The 22,776-nt window shown below is 50.7% G+C and overlaps 1 protein-coding gene across 1 annotated transcript in view; it reads left to right on the top strand.

Moving 5' to 3' along the window:
- LOC127580259 (histidine ammonia-lyase) overlaps positions 1–22,776 on the top strand; it is a 60,926-nt gene that overhangs the window by 20,695 nt on the left and 17,455 nt on the right. The window contains exons 5-9 of the mRNA XM_052033417.1: positions 12,385–12,532; positions 14,461–14,556; positions 14,641–14,699; positions 20,160–20,240; positions 21,494–21,559. Coding sequence (XP_051889377.1) covers positions 12,385–12,532; positions 14,461–14,556; positions 14,641–14,699; positions 20,160–20,240; positions 21,494–21,559 — 450 coding nt within the window. The remainder of the gene's footprint in view (positions 1–12,384; positions 12,533–14,460; positions 14,557–14,640; positions 14,700–20,159; positions 20,241–21,493; positions 21,560–22,776) is intronic.

Raw genomic sequence — 22,776 nt, 5'->3', positions numbered from 1 at the left:
TAAACAGGCAGACTATTGGGTGTATTTAAGGCAGAGGTTGATAGGTGTCTGAGTAGTAGCCAGGGCATCAAAGGTGATGGTGAGAAGGCGGGGGAGTGGGGCTAAATGGGAGAATGGCTCTGCTCATGATAGAATGGCGGAGCAGACTCGATGGGCCGAATGGCCGGCTTCTGCTCCTTTGTCTTATGGTCTAATTCTGCACCAAGGCCCACGCTAGACTGATGCTCCTTGACGGCTGGCGGGTTTCTGTCAGAGTTGCCGATGGAGACACAGAGAGAGGCCCACAATGTCCATACCAACCACCGCGTGCCCTTCTATACTAATCCCACTCACCAGCGCTCGGTCTGTCGCCCTCTATGCCTTGTCATTTCATGTGCTCATGGAAATGCTTCGCAAATGCTCGGGGGTCTTTGCCTCCACCCCCGCCTCAGGCAGTGCGTTAAAGGTTCCAGCCACCCTGTGGGCGATAAAGCTTCTCCCTCAGATCCCCGTTACACCTCTTACTCTTGACTCTTGACCTCGTACCTCTGCTACGAGGAAGATTTCCAACTCTCTCACCCTCTTTCTGCTCACGCCTCTCTGAGGTCCCCCACCCTCCGGCCTCCTCCCTTCCACTGAAAACAGACCCATCCTGTCCAGTCTCCTCATGACTGAAACGTTTCAACCCCAGGCGACCTCCTGGTGAAACCCTTCTCCGGTGCAGTCACATCCCTACAGTGTGGCTGCCAGAATCATCACAGTGCTCCAGGTGAGGCCCAGCCAATGTTCTATAAAGTTGTACCGTAACCTCCCTGCTCATGTATTCTATGCCACCTTCAGGGGTCCCTGGACTTGCACACTGAGGTCTCTCTGTTCCTCGGTGCTCTCTGTGGCCCTACCATTTATTATGTCCATCCCAGCTTCAGTAGTCCCCCCAGAGTGCATCACCTCGTACTAAACAGTATTAAATTCCATCTGCCATTGCTTTGACCATCTTGCCAGCCAACGTAGCCCACGGCTGTCCTCCCGACTGTCGACGACACCATCAATTTTCGTATCATTTGCAAACTTGTATCCTCTACATTCATATCTAAATCGTTATAGTATGCAACAAACTGGAAGGGTCCCAGCACTGATCCCTGTGGTACACCAGTTGTCACAGGCTTTGAATCACAAAACAACCTCCGCTGTTACCCTGTCTTCTTTTACCAAACCAGTTTTGGTCCCTGGTTCATTCCCGGGTTTCGGCACCAAGCCAGTTTTGAATCCAACTTGCCTTGGATCCCATCAACCCCAACCTTTTGGACCTGAGACCTTGTCAAAGGCCTTACTGAAATCATGTAGACCACATCAGTTGTGCTGCCCGCATCAATACAACTCTCTGACGTTCAATAAAATTAGTCAGGTAGAATCTTCCCCTTACAAAAAAGTCATGCATCTTTGATCAGTCCCTGCCTTTCCAAATGCAGATTAACCCCGTCCCTCAGAATTCCTACCAATAATTTCCCTACCGCTGTCATAAGACTGACTGTTCTGTAACTACCTGGCTTATCCCTTTCTCCCCTTCGTAAATAAAGAAACCACAGTTGCCGTCCTCCAGTCATCTGATACCTCACCTGTGGCCAGCAAGGATTTAAACATCTGTGTCTGGGCCCCAGCAGTCTCCTCCCTTGCCTCCCACGGCGGCCTGGGTTACACCTCATCAGGCCCTGGGGATTTATCCGCCTTTATGCCTGCTAAAGCATCTGATATCTACTCCTTTTTATTAATGATAATATGGTCTAGAATTTCACTGCCCCCCACCCCTCTCCCTGAAGTCTCTGGCTGCATTGTCTTTCTCCCTAGTGATAACTTACGTCCTGTGTGTTGTCTGTACCTCCGTGCCTGTGATGCTGCTGCAAGCAAGTTTTTCATTGTGCCCGTACCTCACCGCACTTGTGCACATGACAATAAACTCGACCTGACCTGAATACAGATATATGAGGAATTTCATTGTGACGCCCGTCGGGCTTCCCCGGCCTTCTCGCCCAAGCGCCTGCGGTAGATTCCGCGTGCGACCTTTCCCCCTTGGAGCTGACCCTTGCTCCCTCCTTCCCCACTGATCTGGCTTCCAGTCACTAGAACTCGGTGACTCACACATGCAGGTCGACGTCTAAGCTTCCCTCCCGGCTTAAACGAAACGAGAAAAGGGAACAGAGGAAAGAATAAACGAAGGGAAGACATTAACAGCACGGGAGTGAAAGGAGTCTAATAAGACCATGAAGTAGGGAGAAGTAGGATTAAAATCCCTCTGTGCAGTGATCCAATAATAAAGTAGTGCCGGAGGCAAATGTAGCTATGGGGACATCAGGTTAGATGTTAAAGGTTGCAGGATACAATACATTTAGGAAAGATAAAGGGCATAAAAGGGGTGAAGGAGCAATGCTTGTCAAGGATAGTGTAATGGCCATAGAAAACGGCACACAACTTTAAGTAGGATCCATGTGGATTGAGATGAAAGGTGATAAAGGGTCAATCGCATGAATGGGTGTAGCCTATAGGTTGTAGCGGTTAGCGTGACGCTATTACAGCGCCAGCGACCCGGGTTCAATTCCCGCCGCTGTCTGTAAAGGAGTTTGTACGTTCTCCCCCAGTGTCTGCGCGGGTTTCCTCCGGGTGCTCCGGTTCCCTCCCACGTTCCAAAGACGTGCGGGTTAGGAAGTTGCGGGCATTGCTATGTCGGCACCGGAAGCGCGGCGACACTTGCGGGCTGCCCCCCAGAACACTACGCAAAAGACGCATTTCGCTGTGTGTTTCGATGTACTGTACGTGTGACTAATAAATAGATATCTATATCCAACAGTGGAATAAAGGTGGAGGAAGGACTCCGGGAAATTAAATTAAAAAAGACATGGATTAATAACGGTGAGGATTTTAATGACCCCGATATTAATCTGATGGAAGAGGCCGGTAAGGGGGATAAGGGAATGGGTTTCCTACGGTGTGTACTGACTCCTTCCTAACTCAAAATATAGATAGCCAATGAGGGAGGATTCACTCGTGGATCAAGTAATGGGGAGTGAACCAAAGCAGATGGCCAGTGGTGCCCATAACATGATATGTTTTGATAACAGAAGGAAACCAGGTTAATAGATGGGAGAAAAGATGATTTTGAGGTCCCGCAGTAGTACTTGGGTCAATAAAACGGGCAACTGTTTTGTCAAATAACGGCATGGAACTGCAATGGGAAATTATTAAAATAGCTCAGCAGTGCGCAGTTACATGAAGGAAATAAAATAAAAGAACAAACTGAACCCTCAAGAGTCTCCAAGGGGAAAGATGCAGGTAGTCAGCGCACGGGCAACAGGGGAATGCACAATAAAAGAGAGTATGCAAGGGTTTAGGAAAGAAACAAAACAAAAATTAAGGAAAAGTGGAAATTATGGTACAAGTTGCCGGGGTGGGATGATGGGATTCCTCTGCTGGGAGCTGGCCAGGGTTGAATGGACTTCTTTGGTATCCTAATAAGTAAGAAAGAAATCAAAATATTAAGAAGCATAAGACAGAACTGTAAGATAGTTTACGGACACCTCAGTAAAAAGTAATGTTGGGATGGGAAAAGCACTGTTGAGGAACAGACAGGTGGTCGTGGGAGGTGGCAGAGCTGTTCAGTTGGTGCTGTACATTATTTATAATAATATAATATACTGTAATAATAAATTGGTAATTATTGTGCTGTATTTGGAAGGGAGATAGAGGACGTGGACTGACCATTGGGACAGTGAGGTGAGAAATGAAGTAAGTGTATCCAAAATGCAAAAAGTAGATGTATTAAAGAAACAGATCAAACTCAGAGAGGATAAGATTCTGGTTCAGATCGGTTGCATCTAGGGAGGAGGTAACAGAGGCATTACTATACATATTTAATAATTCACTAGGAAAAGGTATTGGCCGCCGGACCGGCAGGTGGCTAACGTGATGCCAATGTTTAAGAATAGGGATGGAATATATCCAGAGAATTACGGACTGTTCAACTTAACACAGGTTGTTGGAAAAATAACGAAATCCTGAAAATAATGGAATAGAAGATCAGATTTCTTTATTAGTCACATGAACATCGAAACACTCAGTGAAATGCATCTTTTGCATAGAGTGCTCTGGGGGCAGCCCGCAAGTGTCCAGCGCCAACATAGCATGCCCACAGCTTCCTAACCCATACGTCTTTGGAATGTGGGAGGAAACCGGAGCACCCGGAGGAAACCCACGCAGACACACGGGGAGAACGTGCAAACTCCTTACAGACAGCAGCGGGAATTGAACCCGAGTCGCTGGCGCTGTAAAGAGAAGATTAGAGGTATAAATAGCATGGATTTCAAAAGGGAAAATCTTGCTTAACTAACCCTATATTTTTGTGTGGAGGTTGCAGAGAGTAGTAAATCTAGTAAATGTAATTTATCCAGGTTTTCAAAAGACCTCCTGTTAAGATGCCCCATGATAGACTAATGAATAACATCAGAGAACATGGAGTCGGGAGACCAGGAGCAGAAAGGATGGCTGGTTGGCTTCAGGACTGAGAGCAGAGAGTGGGAGGAAGAGGCAGCCAGCCGTTTACAGTGAAAGAAGGTGGAAGCTGGTTCTCCACAAGGGTCAGTCCTGGGACGTCTGTTCTTCACAAGTTACATTCATGGCTTAGATTCTGGGATTCACAGAAATTTTAAATTAGTGGATACCAGACGGTGGGAGAGTCGAAAAGGAGGACATTAATAAGCTTGCAGAAAGGTCAAACAATCAACAGGTGAAGGTAGCGCATGTTGGCAGGGAGTACATGGAGCTGGGTTATTACACGGGAGGGGTGACTCCCAGTGCGATAGGGGAGGGACTCCCGGTGCGGTAGGGGAGGGACAGGGTCTCCTGCACAACTACACCAAACACCAAGAGTTGTCCTCCAGGGTAGCAAGGCCAGAACAGTAGCGAACCAAACACCAGGAGGAGGGAAATTACACTAAACCTACATCCAGCCCTGGATCGACCACACTTCTGTGCTCACACTGCTCTGGTTGCTATGTTATGCTAAGGATACGGAGATGCTGGAGATGGAGCTTAAGGAAAAGCAGTTAGAACATAGAACAGTAAAGCACAGAACAGGCCCTTCGGCCCACAATGTTGTGTCGACGTAGCTAATCCCTCCCACTCGCAGAACGCCCATATCCCTCCATTTTCCTCTCATTCATGTGCCCATCCAAGCCCCTCTTAAAAGCCCCCAATGAATTTGCCTCCACCACCCTATCAGGCAACGCATTCCAGGTATCCACAACTCTCTGAGTAAAAGACGTCCCCCTGACGTCTGTTCTGAACCTACCCCCTCTCACCTTAAATGCATGCCCTCTGGTATTGGATCACTCAATAATGGGAAATAGATATTGCTTGTCCACCCTATCTATGCCCCTCATAATTTTATACACTTCCAACAAATCACCCCTCGGCCTCCACCGCTCCAGGGAATAGAGCCCAAGTTTGTCCAGCCTCTCCTGATAGCACATGCCCTCTAATCCAGGCAGCATCCTGGTAAACGTCCTCTGCACCCTCCCGAAAGCCTCGACATCCTTCTTCTAGTGAGGTGACCAGTTAGAGGGGGAACGGGTGGCCACCAGGCAGAGGGAGGGGAGCCGGCAGGTGGTTAGGGTATTGGTATTGGTTTATCATTGTCACTTTTACCGAGGTACAGTGAAAAACTTGTCTTGCATACCAATCGTACAGGTCAATTCATTACACAGTGCATTTACATTGGGTTAGTACAGAGTGCATTGATGTAGTACAGGTAAAAACAATAACAGTACAGAATAAAGTGTCACAGCTACAGAGAAAGTGCAGTGCAATAAGTTGCAAGGTCACTACAAGGTAGACCGTGAGGTCAGAGTCCATCTCATCGTATAAGGGAACCGTTCAATAGTCTTACCACAGTGGGGTAGAAGCTGTCCTTAAGTCTGGTGGTACGTGCCCTCAGGCTCCTGTATCTTCTGCCCGATGGGAGAGGAGAGAAGAGAGAATCACCCGGGTGGGTGGGGTCTTTGATTATGCCGGCTGCTTCACCGAGTCAGCGAGATGTAAAGACAGTCCAGGTAGGGGAGGCTGGTTTCCGTGATGTGCTGGGCTGTGTCAATAACTCTCTGCAGTTTCTTGCGGTCCTGGGCAGAGCAGTTGCCGTCCCAAGCCGTGATACATCCAGATAGGATGCTTTCTGTGGTGCGTCAATAAAAGTTGGTGAGTGTCAAAGGAGACATGCCAAATTTCTTTAGCCTCCTGAGGAAGTAGAGGCGCTGGTGAGCTTTCTTGGCTAAGATGTTGGACCCATTCTGATTCAGATACAACCCATCCACCGCATGCACCTCCCGACTTCCCAAGAAATGGTCCCTGTGACCTCGAAATCTGAAGTCCTCCATCTTAGGCTCCTATTCCTGCATTGTCAACATGTGACACTGGAAGTAATCCAGAAAGGGCCACCATATAAACCCTGCTCTTTAATCTGTGATCCAGCTCCCTAAATTCAAGCTGCAAGACCTCATCCCTCTTGTTACCTATGTCATTGGTACCGATGCGAACTGGCTGTTTATCCTCCCCATTTTAACCATTCTGTGACATCCTCCATCCTGGCACCAGGGAGGCAATAGTCCACCATTTTTGAGCCACTAGTTCGACCACAACAGGGCAATACTGGACCTTGTCTTGGGGAATGAGAGTGTCAGCAGGAGGACGTGTCAGGAATGGTGACCAGCCTGGGCTGGAGATCAAGGTCCTGAACTTTAAGAGACTCTTAGATAGACACATGAACGATAGAAAAATAGGGGGCGATGTGGGAGGGAAGGGTTAGGTAGATCTTAGAGCAGGATAAAATGTCGGCACAACATTGTGGGCCGAAGGGCCTGTACTGTGCTGTAGTGTTCTGTGTTCTATGTTTGAACTGGCGGAAGACTGATTTCAATCTGATAAGACAGGACCCGGCAGAAGTGAACTGGGAACGCCTACTTGCAGTTACTGGTCTACAGGTGACCAACGGGAGTCGTTCAACACTGAAATAGAACTCAGGGCCAGCGTGCTCCTATACAGGTGAAAGGTGAAGCCAACTAGTGGAAGGAACCCTGGACGTCAAGGGATGTTGAGGGTTGGATACAGCAGGGATTGAAAATAGGAGAGGAGAATAAGAAGTGTGTGGGGGTGGGATCACTAAAAACTTAACTAGAAGGGCGAGTGGCCCTGGCGGGTAAGATGAAGGAAAAAACCCCAAAGCATGTTGTAAGTATATTGAGGGCGAAAGAGGGTAAGAAGGGCCCATTCAAGACCAGACCTGTGTGTGGAGGCGGAGGACGTGGGTGAGGTCTCAGCTGAAGACTCCTCACTGGTATTGACTCAGAAAGTGGAGAAGGACGTAGTAACGCCGCTGAGCCTTGCGGGCCTCCTCCTGAGGCGGTGCCTGTGGACGGAACGGCATGGGCCTCCTGTGCTGCAGCTGGTCAGGCATGAGTCGTCAGACCGTGCACCGCGCCCCGCTAGCTGTTCGGTTTGGGCTTTTTCTCCCCTCTTTTGAAAATTCCTTTATTGCAAAACACAATCTACAATGCTACAAAACTACAACAAACACAGAGACAATAACAGTGACTAAACACAGTCAGTAACGTAACTAAACTAAATTAAAATATCCCCATCCCTACCAAGGGTGGCGCTTATCCCCTGCAGAGCCCAATGGTCCTGCAACGCCTCCATGGTACCCGTGGACACTGCATATTCCCTCTCCACAGTTACCCAGGCATGGACATAACCCCAGAACATCTCGAGGCAGGCCGCCTGGGCAGCACCTTCCGCTACCCGCTTCCAGGACCCACGGATAGCCACCTTAGCTGGCCCCAGGAGCAAGTTCACCAAGACATCTTCAGTCGTCCTTGCCCCCCCTCCATACTGGATGACAACAGGTGAACAGGTCGGGGCTAAACTGCAGCCAGAAGGCGAGGAGCAGCCCCCGCAGATATTGATTTGGGCTTTGGGCAAGCCAATGGCTGGCCAGCCATGATGTACGGGCAGCACAGCAAGGCCAGGGTTCGAGATGGTGCTGGTCACTGGGACCTCAGGTGACTCGCCCCTGGTCTCTGGAGCTCTTCCTGAGTAGGCGCAGGCATCCCCTCCCACCCTGTGGTGAACGCAGATCAAACTCCACGCAGAGCCAGGCACTGCCGTCTGCCCTATCTTCAGCTCAGCCCTGTTGACCTGTGTGCTGCGCAAACATTGTCTGCAGTTGAAGGCTGCTGTGGTAAACCATTGACCAAAGGGCAGAGAGGCATCCGCCACACACCAGGTCACTCTTCAGACCTCAAGTCCGATGGCCGGTGTTGTCAGCAGGGTGTAGTTTTAACAATGCGTTACTGTAGCGTTGAATTGGGCTCTCTTCCTCACCCTTTCCCCCACTGACGTTCAGAGTAAGTGGAGGCCATCTCCCCCCTCTGGCTGTTCTGTCACTCAGCCACCCCGCAGCAGCCCCTGGCTCTCCGAGAGAAGGCAGTCACTGCCTTCTCCGAGGAAGCATTGAGCGCCCTGGCGATGGGTCGGCGGATCAGGCCCTCGAATGTCGGGACGATGTGTCGTGTCAGCTTCAGCTTGCTGTTTGTGCTCTTAACCTGTGCGTTGGGTGGCCGTGGGCTTGTCATGCTCCACCTGGAGTGAGGGAGGAGTCTGTCCTTCAGCAGAGCACTAACGCAGGCCTTGGTCACCCTGTTGGACCCCTTGGCATTGTTTTACGGTAAAGCCGGGATGTTTTCTCTGGCACCTGGGCCTTGCTGTGTCATTCGACAACCTTCACCCACCCCCCACAGGGTTCATCCCTCCCCGACGGCTCCATCTGCCTCTCACACCTCACCACTCCTCAGTCCACCTGTCAGCGACAGGCCCGTCTCACCCCTTCCCCCTCTCTTGTTTACACTGGCTGCCTTCGCTCTCCTGTCTCTGCCCTGAGGTAGGGTCTCGACCCAGAACAGGTAGTCTGTGCCCCTTCTGCGTCTGATGGTGCCCTCGGTCCCCTGGTAAGGGACATGCCCAGCGCTCAGCCTTGCTCTGCCCCACCAGTGGCCAGGTAAACAAATCAGCTCTGTTGGGGGGGGGCAGGGAGGACAGTGCCAGTGGGCTGGGTCAGTAGCTCTAGGGGCAGTACCAGTGGACTGGGTCAACAACACAGGACAGTGCCAGTGGGCTGGATCAGTAACACTGGGGGCAGTGTCAGTGGCTGGGTCAGTAACACTGGGGGGAATGGTGCCAGTGGGCTGGGTCAGTAACACTGGAGGCAGTGCCAGTGGGCTGGGTCATTAACACTGGGGGGCAGTGCCTGTGGGCTGGATCAGTAACACAGGGCAGTGCCAGTGGGCTGGGCAGTAGACCTGGGGGGAATGGTGCCAGTGGGCTGGGTCAGTAACACTGGGGGAACAGTGCCAGTGGGCTGGGTCAGTAACACTGGGAGGTGGCCATGCCAGTGGGCTGGGCCAGTAACACTGGGAGGTGGCCATGCCAGTGGGCTGGGTCAGTAACACTGGGGGGCTGGTGCCAGTGAGCTGGGTCACTAACACTGGGGGCAGTGCCAGTGGGCTGGGTCAGTAACACTGGGGGGAATGGTGCCAGTGGGCTGGGTCACTAACACTGGGGGCAGTGCCAGTGGGCTGGGTCAGTAACACTGGGGGGGGGGACGGTGCCAGTGGGCTGGGTCAGCAACACTGGGGGGAAGTGCCAGTGGGCGGGGTCAGTAACACTGGGGGCAGTGCCAGTGGGCTGGCTTACTAACACTGGGGGCAGTGCCTGTGGGCTGGATCAGTAACACAGGGCAGTGCCAGTGGGCTGGGCAGTAGACCTGGGGGGAATGGTGCCAGTGGGCTGGACAGTAGACCTGGGGGGAATGGTGCCAGTGGGCTGGGTCAGTAACACTGTGGGAACAGTGCCAGTGGGCTGGGTCAGTAACACTGGAGGGTGGCCGTGCCAGTGGGCTGGGCCAGTAACAATGGGAGGTGGCCATGCCAGTGGGCTGGGTCAGTAACACTGGGGGGCCGGTGCCAGTGGGCTGGGTCAGTAACACTGGGGGGGGACACGGTGCCAGTGGACTGGGTCAGTAACACTGGGAGGTGGCCATGCCAGTGGGCTGGGTCAGTAACACTGACGGGCTGGTGCCAGTGAGCTGGGTCACTAACACTGGGGGCAGTGCCAGTGGGCTGGGTCAGTAACACTGGGGGGAATGGTGCCAGTGGGCTGGGTCACTAACACTGGGGGCAGTGCCAGTGGGCTGGGTCAGTAACACTGGGGGGGGGGACGGTGCCAGTGGGCTGGGTCAGCAACACTGGGGGGAAGTGCCAGTGGGCGGGGTCAGTAACACTGGGGGCAGTGCCAGTGGGCTGGCTCACTAACACTGGGGGCAGTGCCTGTGGGCTGGATCAGTAACACAGGGCAGTGCCAGTGGGCTGGGCAGTAGACCTGGGGGGAATGGTGCCAGTGGGCTGGGCAGTAGACCTGGGGGGAATGGTGCCAGTGGGCTGGGTCAGTAACACTGTGGGAACAGTGCCAGTGGGCTGGGTCAGTAACACTGGAGGGTGGCCGTGCCAGTGGGCTGGGCCAGTAACAATGGGAGGTGGCCATGCCAGTGGGCTGGGTCAGTAACACTGGGGGGCCGGTGCCAGTGGGCTGGGTCAGTAACACTGGGGGGCCGGTGCCAGTGGGCTGGGTCACTAACACTGGGGGCAGTGCCAGTGGGCTTGGTCAGTAACACTGGAGGGGGAATGGTGCCAGTGGGCTGGGTTAGTAACTCTAGGGGCAGTGCCAGTGGGCTTGGTCAACAACACAGGACAGTGCCAGTGGGCTGGATCAGTGACACTGGGGGCAGTGTCAGTGGCTGGGTCAGTAACACTGGGGGGAATGGTGTCAGTGGGGTGGGTCAGTAACACTGGAGGCAGTGCCAGTGGGCTGGGTCATTAACACTGGGGGCAGTGCCCGTGGGCTGGATCAGTAACACAGGGCAGTGCCAGTGGGCTGGGCAGTAGACCTGGGGGGAATGGTGCCAGTGGGCTAGGTCAGTAACACTGGGGGAACAGTGCCAGCGGGTTGGGTCAGTAACACTGGGGGTGGCCATGCCAGTGGGCTGGGCCAGTAACACTGGGAGGTGGCCATGCCAGTGGGCTGGGTCAGTAACACTGGGGGGACAGTGCCAGTGGGCTGGGTCAGTAACACTGGGGGGGGGGGTGCCAGTGGGCTGGGTCAGTAACACTGGGGGGTGGCCGTGCCAGTGGGTGGGGTCAGTACCACTGGGGGGCAGTGCCAGTGGGCTGGCTCACTAACACCTGGGGGGCAGTGCCTGTGGGCTGGATCAGTAACAGGGCAGTGCCAGTGGGCTGGGCAGTAGACCTGGGGGGAATGGTGCCAGTGGGCTGGGTCAGTAACACTGGGGGAACAGTGCCAGTGGGCTGGGTCAGTAACACTGGGGGAACAGTGCCAGTGGGCTGGGTCAGTAACACTGGGGGGGGGGGGGGGGGGCCGTGCCAGTGGGCTGGGCCAGTAACACTGGGAGGTGGCCATGCCAGTGGGCTGGGTCACTAACACTGGGGGCAGTGCCAGTGGGCTGGGTCAGTAAAACTGGGGGGGGGGGGGGATGGTGCCAGTGGGCTGGGTCAGTAACACTGGGGGGTGGCCGTGCCAGTGGGCTGGGTCAGCAACACTGGGGGGGCAGTGCCAGTGGGCGGGGTCAGTACCACTGGGGGGGCAGTGCCTGTGGGCTGGATCAGTAACACAGGGCAGTGCCAGTGGGCTGGGCAGTAGACCTGGGGGGAATGGTGCCAGTGGGCTGGGTCTGTAACACTGGGGGGGGCAGTGCCAGTGGGCGGGGTCAGTACCACTGGGGGGCAGTGCCAGTGGGCTGGCTCACTAACACTGGGGGGGCAGTGCCTGTGGGCTGGATCAGTAACACAGGGCAGTGCCAGCAGGCTGGGCCAGTAACACTGGGAGGTGGCCATGCCAGTGGGCTGTGTCACTAACACTGGGGGCACTGCCAGTGGGTGGGGTCAGTACCCCGGGGGGGCAGTGCCAGTGGGCGGGGTCAGTACCACGGGGGGCAGTGCCAGTGGGCTGGCTCACTAACACTGGGGGGGCAGTACTGGGTTATCATCAACAGCTGGATCATTCTGCATTATCCTGGTTCAGGTACTGCAACTGGGTATCACTGTCCTTCCTTCACAACCGACTGGGCTGTTCCACAAAGAGCCAGCAGAGACTCGATGGGTGAATGACCTCCCCTTCCTGTCCTGCTGCCGCTAATTTGCCCCCCTCCTCACTTTTTGGCAGTTCGGTGGTTTTGAATGGTACCTGATGTTGCCTCCGCAATGTTACCGGTGGGCCGTGCTTTCTGTTCACACCTAGGGGCTGTCGCTGATCAACGGGACACAGATGATCACGTCACTGGGCGCGGAGGCAGTGGAGAGAGCGATGGCCATAGCCCGACAGGCTGACATTATAGCGGCCCTTACACTAGAGGTTCTCAAAGGCACCACCAGAGCCTTCGACAGTGGTGAGTACTGCAGGCTTAAATGTGCTCTCCCTCAGTGCACAGAGTAGCGATGGGTGGCAAACAAACATCAGCTCTGCAAGAGATACAAAGGACCGCAGATGCTGGAATCTAGATGAGAAACATGACGATGCTGGAGGAACTCAGAGGCCAGGCAGCATCCGTGGAGGAAAGCAGGCGGTCAACGTTTCGGGTCAGGAACCTTCCTCAGGACTGGAGATAGGGAAAGGGGAAGCCCAATATATAGGGGGGGGGGGGAAAGCAGAGCAGTGATAGGTGGACAAAAGAGGGGAGGTGCGGTGGGCACAGGGTGGCGATAGGTAGATGCAGGTAAGAGATAGTGATAGGCAGGTGCGGGGGAGGAGGGGAGAGCGGATCCACTGGGAGATGGGTCACAGGTAAGGAGGAGAAAAAGGATAAAAAAGAGAGAGGCTAGGAAAGAGAAGAAAAGAAGAGGCGTTGAGTGGGGGGGTGTGTGTTGGGGTGGTGGTGGGGAAGGGGTGTGGGGATCACTTAAAATGAGAGAATTCAACGTTCATGCCGTTGGGCTGCAAGGTTCCAAGAAGGAAAATGAGGAGCTGTTCCTCCAGTCTGCACTTGGAATTCTCCTGGCAGTGGAGGAGGCCGAGGACTGACCTATCAGTGATAGTGTTGGGGGGTGGGGGGGGGGAGGGGGTGGAGTTGAAGTGACCGGCAACGGGGAGATGCAGGTCGCGGTTATCCACGACTGAGCTAATACTTGGGCGCTGGGTCGACCCCATTCTACACACAATACGCAAATATTCCAGCGAAGAAAACCCTCAGTTAAGAGACCCCTCACCACACAAGTCTCCCACCACATATCTATCCATCTCTGCCTCGGTTGACTCTTTAGCTGACTCGATCCGTGCAACAAGTAACACTGATGCCACTCCCGACGTGAGGGAGATGCATTTGTGACCCTTTCTTTGCAGCAGAGGTGATTGTGTTGCTGAATTTAGCAGGGGGAGGACGAGATGCCCCAGAATGAATGAACTCAGAAATTGTGCGTGTCATGTAAATGCAGTGAGACCATTGGGACTGTGAGGGACACATTAACGACATTTAAATGGAACTTGGACAGGTACATGGATAGGAAAGGTTTAGAGGGATATGGGCCAAATGTGGGCAAATGGGACTGGCTTAGATGGGCCTCCATCCCACACTATCACAGATACGTCAGTCCTCGGCCTCCTCCACCGCCAGGAGAATTCCAAGCGCAGACTGGAGGAACAGCATCTCATTTTCCATCTTGGAACCTTGCAGCCCGACAGCATGAACGTTGAATTCTCCCACTTTAGGTAATCCCCACACCTCTTCCCCACAACACCTCCCCCCCCCCACCATCCCTCTTCTCTTCCCTTTCCTAGCCTCTCTCTCTTTTTTCTACCCTCTCTCTCCTTACCTTTGACCCATCCCCTGGTGGACCTGCTCCCCCACCCCCCTCCCCCCGCACCTGCCTATCACTGTCTCTTACCTGCAACTACCTATCACCACCCTGTGCCCACCCCACCTCCCCTCTTTTGTCCACCTATCACTGCTCTGCTTTTCCCCCCTATATATATCGGGCTTCCCCCTTTTCCTATCTTCAGTCCTGAAGAAGGGTCCTGACCCGAAACGTCGACCGCCCGCTTTTCCCCCACGGATGCTGCCTGGCCTGCTGAGTTCCTCCAGCGTCGTCGTGTTTTCCTTCTAGATTCCAGCATCTGCGGTCCTTTGTCTCTCTCTAGATGGGGATCTAGGTCGGCATAGACCAGTTGGGCCGAAGGGACTGCTTCTGTGCTGTATGACTCTGAGGGTGGGGCAGGCTGTGAAGAAGGCTTTGAATGACGAGACATTGCAGCCTTTGTGAAAATGTGAGGTTGTCTCTGCCTACCGCTGGGGTTAACCTCTCCCTTTACCCACGTGTGTAGACATTCACGAACTGCGGCCACACCCCGGTCAGGTGGAGGTAGCCTTCCGGTTCCGGTCGTTGCTGGGTTCCGATCATCATCCCTCTGAGATAGCAGGTGAGCCCTTCCTCGCGCCGCCAGCTCTCGGGGTGGGCTTGACCCGTGTTCTCTCTGCCTTGTAACGTTGTGCCTTCTTCACAGAAAGCCACCGGTTCTGTAATCGCGTGCAGGATGCCTACACCCTGAGGTGCTGCCCACAGGTAAGGTAGTGCCATAATGGAGAAGCTTCTTTAATTCATATGTTTTGGTCATGTCCAAGTTTGAAAAAATACTGGATAGAGGTATTTCAAACCTTTTCTGTGATTTTTAAAATAAATTTTAAGCCAAATCCTTTAACTGCATTATTTGGGATTGTTGGAGAAAAAGATACAATTCTGGAGACTTCCAACTTGCACATATTGGCCTTTATTTCTCTTATAGCCAGGAGGGCTGCGTTGCTTAAATGGAAGGAAGTTACTGCCCCCACTCATGTTCAATGGTTACGGGATGTTATGTCATATCTGAATTTAGAGAAGATCCGTCGTTCTATTTCTGGATCTATTCTGAACTTCCAAATATTATGGGGACCTTTTTTGAACTACTTTCAAAGCCATTGATTTGGTGCTTAAAGTACAGATATTGGCCAATACTACCATGTCTTTATTGTGTTTTTTTTTGGTCTTTTTTCTTACTAAACAGCTTCGATTTTGGTAGTGGGGTTAGATTTTTTTTAATAATAAAATTATTCCAATTTATTAATATTAATTAGTTATCATTTCTGTTTATCATTATGAAGTATTGTGATTTCAAGTGTGATTCAATACAATGTATTTTGTAACATTTTGTCTTTTCTTATGTTTCATGTACTTTGTATTTTCTATTTGGAATTAATAAAAATATTGAAAAAAGAAAGAAAGGCAGGTGCCACAGCTTCCCTGCCAACTGATGGCCCAGGTCTGGTCAGAGGAAGGTTATGACCACCAGCGGCCAATGTTACACCAGTGATGAGCTTGTTCCTTTCCTGATTCTAGTTCTTGAATTGATGCAGAGCTGTCTGCCACCAATTTTGAACTTCCCAACCCACTTTGGAGTCAAAGTGAGGTCACAGTTGTAAGAGAAACAACAGAACGCTCTGACAGAGAGCAATGTGATAACGACCCAATCGTTAATTTTAGAACATAGTACAGTACATCCCAGGAACAGGCCCTTCAGCCCACGATGTCTGAGTCAAGCATGATGGCAAATTAAACTAAATCTCTTCTGCCCGCCCACGATCCATATCCCTCCACTCCCTGCATATTCATGGGTTTACCTCAAAGCCTCTTGAACATCACTGTCGTATCTGCTTCCACTTACACTGTTCCAGGCACCCACCACTCTCTGTGTAAAAAAAAGCTTGCCCCGCACATCTCCTTTAATCTCACCCCCTCCTATATTCAACGTTTCTATCCTGGGAAAAAGATTCTGACTGTCTTCCCTGTCTGTGCCTCTCTGACCTCACGATCTACTTTGTTGTGACCTTGCACCTTATTGCACTGCACTTTCTCTGTAGCTGTGACACTTTACTCAATACCGTTATTGTTTTTACCTGTACTACATCAATGCACTCTGTACTAAGTACATGTAACTACACTGTGTAATGAATTGACCTGTACGATCAATATACAAGACAAGTTTTTCACTGTACCTCGGTACAAGTGACAATAATAAACCAATACCAATACCAATTAAATTTATGAACTTCATCCAGTCTCCCCTCAGTCTCCAACACTCCAGAGAAAAACAACCCAAGTTTGTCCAACCTCTCCCTATAGCTAATACCCTCTAGTCCAGGCAGCATCCTGGTGAACCTCTTCTGAGCCCCCTCCAAAGCCTCCACATGCCAGTACTATGAAAACCGAAGTACTCAGCAGGTCAGGTAGCATCTGTGGAGAGAGAAACAGAATTAATTGATTCATTCACCCACCTTCATTCTGTGTCCCCTGACTAACCTCTCTGCCAACTGAAACAGTTTCTTTCCGTCCCTCTATCCTGACATAAGATCTTGACTTAAAACGGATAAGATAAGATATTTATTTATTAGTCACATGTACATTGAAACACACAGTGAAATGCATCTTTTGCGTAGAGTGTTCTGGGGGCAGCCTGCAAGTGTCGCCACACTTCCGGCGCCAACATAGCATGCCCACAACTTCCTAACGCATACATCTTTGGAACATGGGAGGAAACCGGAGCACCCGGAGGAAACGCACACAGACACGGGGAGAACGTACAAACTCCTTGCAGACAGTGGCCGGAATTGAACCCTGACTGCTGGCGCTGTAATAGTGTTGCACTAACAACCTGGCATCCATCTTGCTTTGGTTTTGCTCTGTATTACTTCCCACCTTTATGGTCATCCACGGAGCTCTGCTTTGAATTTCCTGCCTCTTCTCCGCCTCGGGAACGTACCTAGACTGTGGCTGAACTCTCTGTACCTTCATGGCCTCCAATTGTTCAGTTTACCTTTTTTCCTTGAAATAGTCTATATCCCATTCAAAACCTTCTAATATGATCACCATTTCCTAGATGTTCACCAGCCTTCCCTCCCCTGCTCCCCTGATACCCTGCTCCACTTGGCCTGCATCATTTCCCAGAGCAAATACTGCAGTGCTGCCTTGCTCATTGGGCCAGATCCATGCCAATCAAGAAAGTTCTCCCGAACACACTTCAGCAACCCCCTGGCTCTCTCTGCCAACCCCATCCATACTTTGGATATTTGCAGACCCCCATTATCACTACTCCGTGACATTCGCACATCCCTGTAATATTGCTGCAAGTTTGTTCTGCCATATCCTCCCCACCGGTTGAATGGCCCCAGTTGCGTGACCATACCTCTATTGTTCATTAACTCTATCCACATTCTGTCCTTGATTGTTGTGGGATAATCCTTCCATCGATAGCACTGAAATATTGGTGTTGGTTTATTATTGTCACTTGTACCGAGGTACAGTGAAAAACTTGTCTCGCACACCGTTTGTACAGATCAATTCATTACACAGTGCATTGAGGTAGTACAGAGTGTCTTGAAGTAGTACGGGGTAAAAACAATAACAGAATACAGAGTAAAGTGTCACAGCTACAGGGAAAATATTCTTCTTACTGCGGCCACCCCTCCTCCTTTCTTCCCGAACATGTTGTATCCCAGGAACGTGTAGAACCCTTTGGTAGTCAGGTCACTGTTGTTGTCAACACCTTCTAACCGGACGTGCCTAACCGTGCCTGCAGCTCGTTACATTTATAGAACAGTATAGCACATGAACACGCCCTTTGGCCCATGATATCTGTGCTGACCATGGTGCCAAATTAAACTAATCCCATCCGCCTTCACCTTCTCCTTGGTGAATACCAATGCAAAGTACTCACCCTTGCCCACATCCTCTGGGTCCAGGCAGAATTCCCTCTTTTGCCCTTGAGTGGATCTACCTTTTTCCTAGCTGCCCTCTTGCTCCTAATATACATATAAAATGCTTTGGGACTTTCCTTAATCCTACTTGCCAAGGAAGCACCACTGGTCACTTGACTGGAGATATGTGACCAATGGTGTTCCAGAAGGATCAGTGCTGGGAACTTCGTTGTTTGTTTGGAAATCCTGCCTCATAAACTTGATTGAAATTTGTTCAAGGATGGAACTAAGCAAATTGATGAAGAGAGTGCAGTAGATATTATGTACATGTTACGAAGTTGCGGGCGTGCTATGTTGGCGCCGGAAGCGTGGCGACACTTGCGGGCTGCCCCCCAGAACACTCTACGCAGAAGATGTATTTCACTGTGTGTTTCGATGTACATGTGACTAATGAAGATATCTTATCTTACATGGACTTTATTATGGCCTTTGACAAGGTCCAGCATGGTAGGCTGGTCCAGAAGGTTAAAGCCCATGAGATCCAAGGCAGGCAGACTAATTAGACACAAAATTGTCTTGGTAATAGTCAGAGGGTGGGTGTGGAGAGTTGCTTTTCTGATTGGAAGTCTGTGACCAGCGGTGTACCTTAAGAACCTGTGCTGGGGCCTTTAGTATTTGTGACATACATTAGTGACTGGGATGTGAGGTGTGATGAGTACATTTGCAGGTAATATGAAAATTGCTGGTGTTGTAGAGAACGAAAAAGGTTGTTTAAGGCCACAGCATGATATAGATCAGTTGGAGAGTTGGGCAAAGCAATATTAAATGGAATTTAATCATGACCAATATGAAGTAGTGTATTTTGGGAAGGCAAATAAGGGTAGGAGATGCACATTAAATAGCAGAGTCCTAGAGAGCATTGATGAACAACGGGACCTTAGGGTACAAGTCCATAGGTCCTGAAAGTGGCAGCACAGATGGATAAAATGGTGAAGAAATGGTACTTGCCTTCATTGGCCATGGCATCGAGTATAAGGGCTGGGACTTCATGCTAAAACTTCAATTTAAAAATTGGTTAGGCCGTATTTGGAGTATTGTGTATGGTTCTGGTCACCAGCACAGCATCACAGATAGTTATAGGAGAGACTGGACGGGTTGGGTTTGTTTTCCCTGGAGCAGAGGAGGCTGAGGGGTGACCTGATGGAAGCATATAAAATTACAGACATTTGCATGCTGCATGCATACACTGTAAACCTCTCTCAGACCTTGCTCTCTCTCTCTCAATTTACTCCTATACTTCCTATTGAGTTTTCTGCTGCTCTTTATCCCTCCCAGTTGGGCTACTTTTCAGTGGTACCTTCCCGTTGCAATCCTTTGCTAAGTTTAAGCCTCCCTCAGTGCATGGGCAAAGCTCCCCGCGGGCACATTGAATCCAGCTCCACTGAGATGAAATTCTCCTGGACTGTGCAGGTTCCACCTCCCCCGGAACCGGTCCCAGTGTCCCAGGGATCTAAAAACCCTCTCTCCTGCGTCATCCACCAGTCATTCAATCGAATCTGAATTCCCTGCACATTGCAGGTTGAAAGTACTGATCGTTCTGTTGAGAGAGAGAGCACGGAAAACTAATGCTTACATTAAATGGAGACACAAGAGACGGAAGATGCCGGAAATCTGGAGCAACACACAAAGAGGCTGCAGGAACTCAGCGGGTCAGGCAGCATCTATAGAACAGTACAGCACAATACAGGCCCACCATGTTGTGCCAACCTTTAAAGCCACGCCTAAGACTATCTAACCCCTTCCTCTCACATATCCCCCTATTTTAAATTCCTCCATATGCTTATCTAATAATCTCTTGAACTTGACCAACGTACCTGCCTCCACCACCACCCCAGGCAGCGCATTCCACGCCCCAACCACCCTCTGGGTAAAAAAACCTCCCTCTGATATCTCCCTTGAACTTCCTACCCATTACTTTAAAGCCATGCCCTCTTGTATTGAGCATTGGTGCCCTGGGAAAGAGGCGCTGGCTGTCCACTCTATCTATTCCTCTTAATATTTTGTACACCTCTATCTATGGAGGGAGGTGCACAGCCGACGTTTCGGGTTGAGACCCTTCATCAGGATTGGAGGTCCTGACCCGAAACGTCGACTGTGCATTTCCCTCCATAGATGCTGCCTGACCTGCTGAGTTCCCGCAGCTTCTTTGTGTGTTGCTTACATTAAATGTTTGCATTTACTATTTTCAGAGGTAAAGTTAACATTCAGTTTCATGCACTTGTATTATTTTCCGCAGGTCCATGGAGTGGTGAATGATACCATTGCCTTTGTCAAAAATATCATTGAGACGGAAATTAACAGTGCTACAGATAATCCAGTATCCTTTGTCGACTTCCTCCTGCACTGTGCCAGTTCTCCCTCACTGCGCCATGAGGGGGTGAGCGTAACTCGGACAAGAAACACAGACAAGGGGAGATGTTACTGTCAAGAGTGTGCATGGAGATGAAGAATGAAAATTGAATTAGGTAAAAAGGCATTTGATTTCATCCAACCCAACAAATTCCGAAGTGGCAAAAATACTAATTAAAGGGAGTGTTTTGGAGTTGCATTTTATTTTGTTTGTTATGGATAAATAGAAAGAATGCTGCTGTAGGAAAGGAATACATGGATTTCAGTACACTGTTTTACATACAGGATTGGCATCATTGGAAAGGCCAGCATTTCCTTCCCATCCCTATCTGCCGGTGGGAGCGACATTCCTGAGCTGCAACAGATTATCTGACGAAAGTATTCCCACAATCTTTTTAGGGAGGTTGTAGGATTTTGCCACCAGTTTTGCGTGCAGTTCTGGTTGCCCCATTACAGGAAGGATGTGGAGGCTTTGGAGAGGGTGCAGAAGAGGTTCACCAGGATGCTGCCTGGATTAGAGGGCATGTTCTGTAAGGAGAGGTTGGATAAACTTGGGTTGTTTTCTCTGGAGCGTTGGAGGCTGAGGGGAGACCTGGTAGAGGTTTATAAAATTATGAGAGGCATAGGTAGACAGTTTTTCTTCCCCCCAGGGTAGAAATGTCAAATACTAGAGGACATGCATTTAAGATGAGAGGGGGAAAGTTTAAAGGAGATGTGTGGGGCAAGTTTTCAACACAGAGTGGTGGGTGCCTGGAACAGGCTGCCAGGGGTGGTGGTGGAAGCAAACATTTATACAGGCACGTGAACATGCAGGGAATGGAGGGAGATAGGTTTAGTTAAATTTGGCATCATGGTCGGCACAGACATGGTGGGCCGAAGGGCGTGTTCTTGTACTGTGCTGTTCTATGTAATGAAGGGACACTGATGGATGTTGGGCATCTGGAGATGGCCGCGTTGCCATCCATCTGCTGCCGTGGTCTGCGTTGAAAGGGGTTGTATAGTTGGTGTTGAAGAAGCTTTGGAGGTGATACTCACTGCAGCCACAGTGGTGGTGGGAGTGAGCAGTGGACAGAGACCTTTGGAACAAGTCTTATTCAGGCCATCACAAATCTTAAATCCCCCAGCACAATTTAATTCTGTTGAAAAGTAGTTCGAATTCCTGGCATTAACCTCTGGTGACTTCACAGCCTCTGGTTACGAACCTTAACTTCTTTGCTTAAGATGGTGTTTGCAGAAAGAGGAGAGACAATTTCTGGCGGAAACTTTCACGGGGAATATCCTGCAAAAGTAAGTGTCTGTTGAACTATTTAGGGATGAGAGATTACGGGAAGAGCTGCGGGAAGTTAGATTATTTCAATGAAATAATGAGGAAGGAAACAGCATGGAAGGCAAGTGGGAGGTTGGTTGATAATGCAAGGAGTTGGGCCACAGAAGCAGGGAAGTCTTGCTGAGATTATCCTGGCGCAGTGCATGCTAATGTGGTCTCCGTACCTGAGGAAGTGTGTGCTGGTGTCAGCGCCGTGTGGGCTTATTCCTGGGATAGAGGGGGTGTGGGTGAGAAGTGACTGAGCAAGTCCACCGGAGTTTCGAAGTGGGTGTCTCCTCGAGGAGGTGCACTGTGACAGAGATTGTCTGAGAGCTGAGCACTGAGGTGTGGTTTGAGGGTAAAAGGTTGGCACTGTGGCACTGAGTTGGGGTAAATTTCTCTCTGCTGAGAGCTTTGTTCCTCAGGGGGCCACAAGCTGAGGCCGTGATACCGAGGGGATCGGGAAGTACCGTAGTCAGTGGGAATGTGAACAAAACCCAGGGTCGGACGTGCTCCCACTGAGCGGTGGAGGAGGCTGGAAGGACTAGTTGCCTCCTCCTGCTCCTGTTCACCCCTCCCTTCCCCAAGATTCACTGAGCCTTGCTCATGTCTGCAGGCAGCGGCTTCCTGTGTGATCCAGACCCCCACTGTTCTACCACTGTGGGGGGGGCAGGGCTTCTGCCACAAATGACATTCAACATCTAATGAAAATTCACCCCACTATTGTAAAAAAAATAAAACAATGATAATAATTAAATGTATTCATGGTACCTCAATTAATAATATTAAATTAGTTTAAACACCACTCTCCCTCACAACCTTTCCTCTTGGTTGGATGCTGAATACATAGAACAGTATAGGAACAGGCCCTTCGGCCCACAATGCCTGTGCTGTTCATGGCGCCTACTTGAACTAGATCCCTTCTGCCTGTACATGATCCCTAACCCTCCATTCCCTGCGTATTCATGTGTCGCTCTAACAGACTCTTACACACCAGTGTTGTATCTACTTCCATCACTATTCCAGGCAGCCCGTTCCAGGCACCCCCCACTCTCTGTGTAAAAAAAAACTTGCCCCGCACATCGCCTTTAAACTCCCCCCAACTCTCTGTGTAAAAAAAACTTGCCCCACGCATCGCCTTTAAACTTCCCCCCACAACTCTGTGTAAAAAAAAACTTGCCTCACACATCGCCTTTAA

This window comes from Pristis pectinata, chromosome 19 (genome assembly GCF_009764475.1).
Source record: "Pristis pectinata isolate sPriPec2 chromosome 19, sPriPec2.1.pri, whole genome shotgun sequence".
Classification (NCBI taxonomy): domain Eukaryota; kingdom Metazoa; phylum Chordata; class Chondrichthyes; order Rhinopristiformes; family Pristidae; genus Pristis; species Pristis pectinata.
Note: the sequence above shows the minus strand (reverse complement) of the source record. Positions and strands in the feature narration are given on the sequence as shown.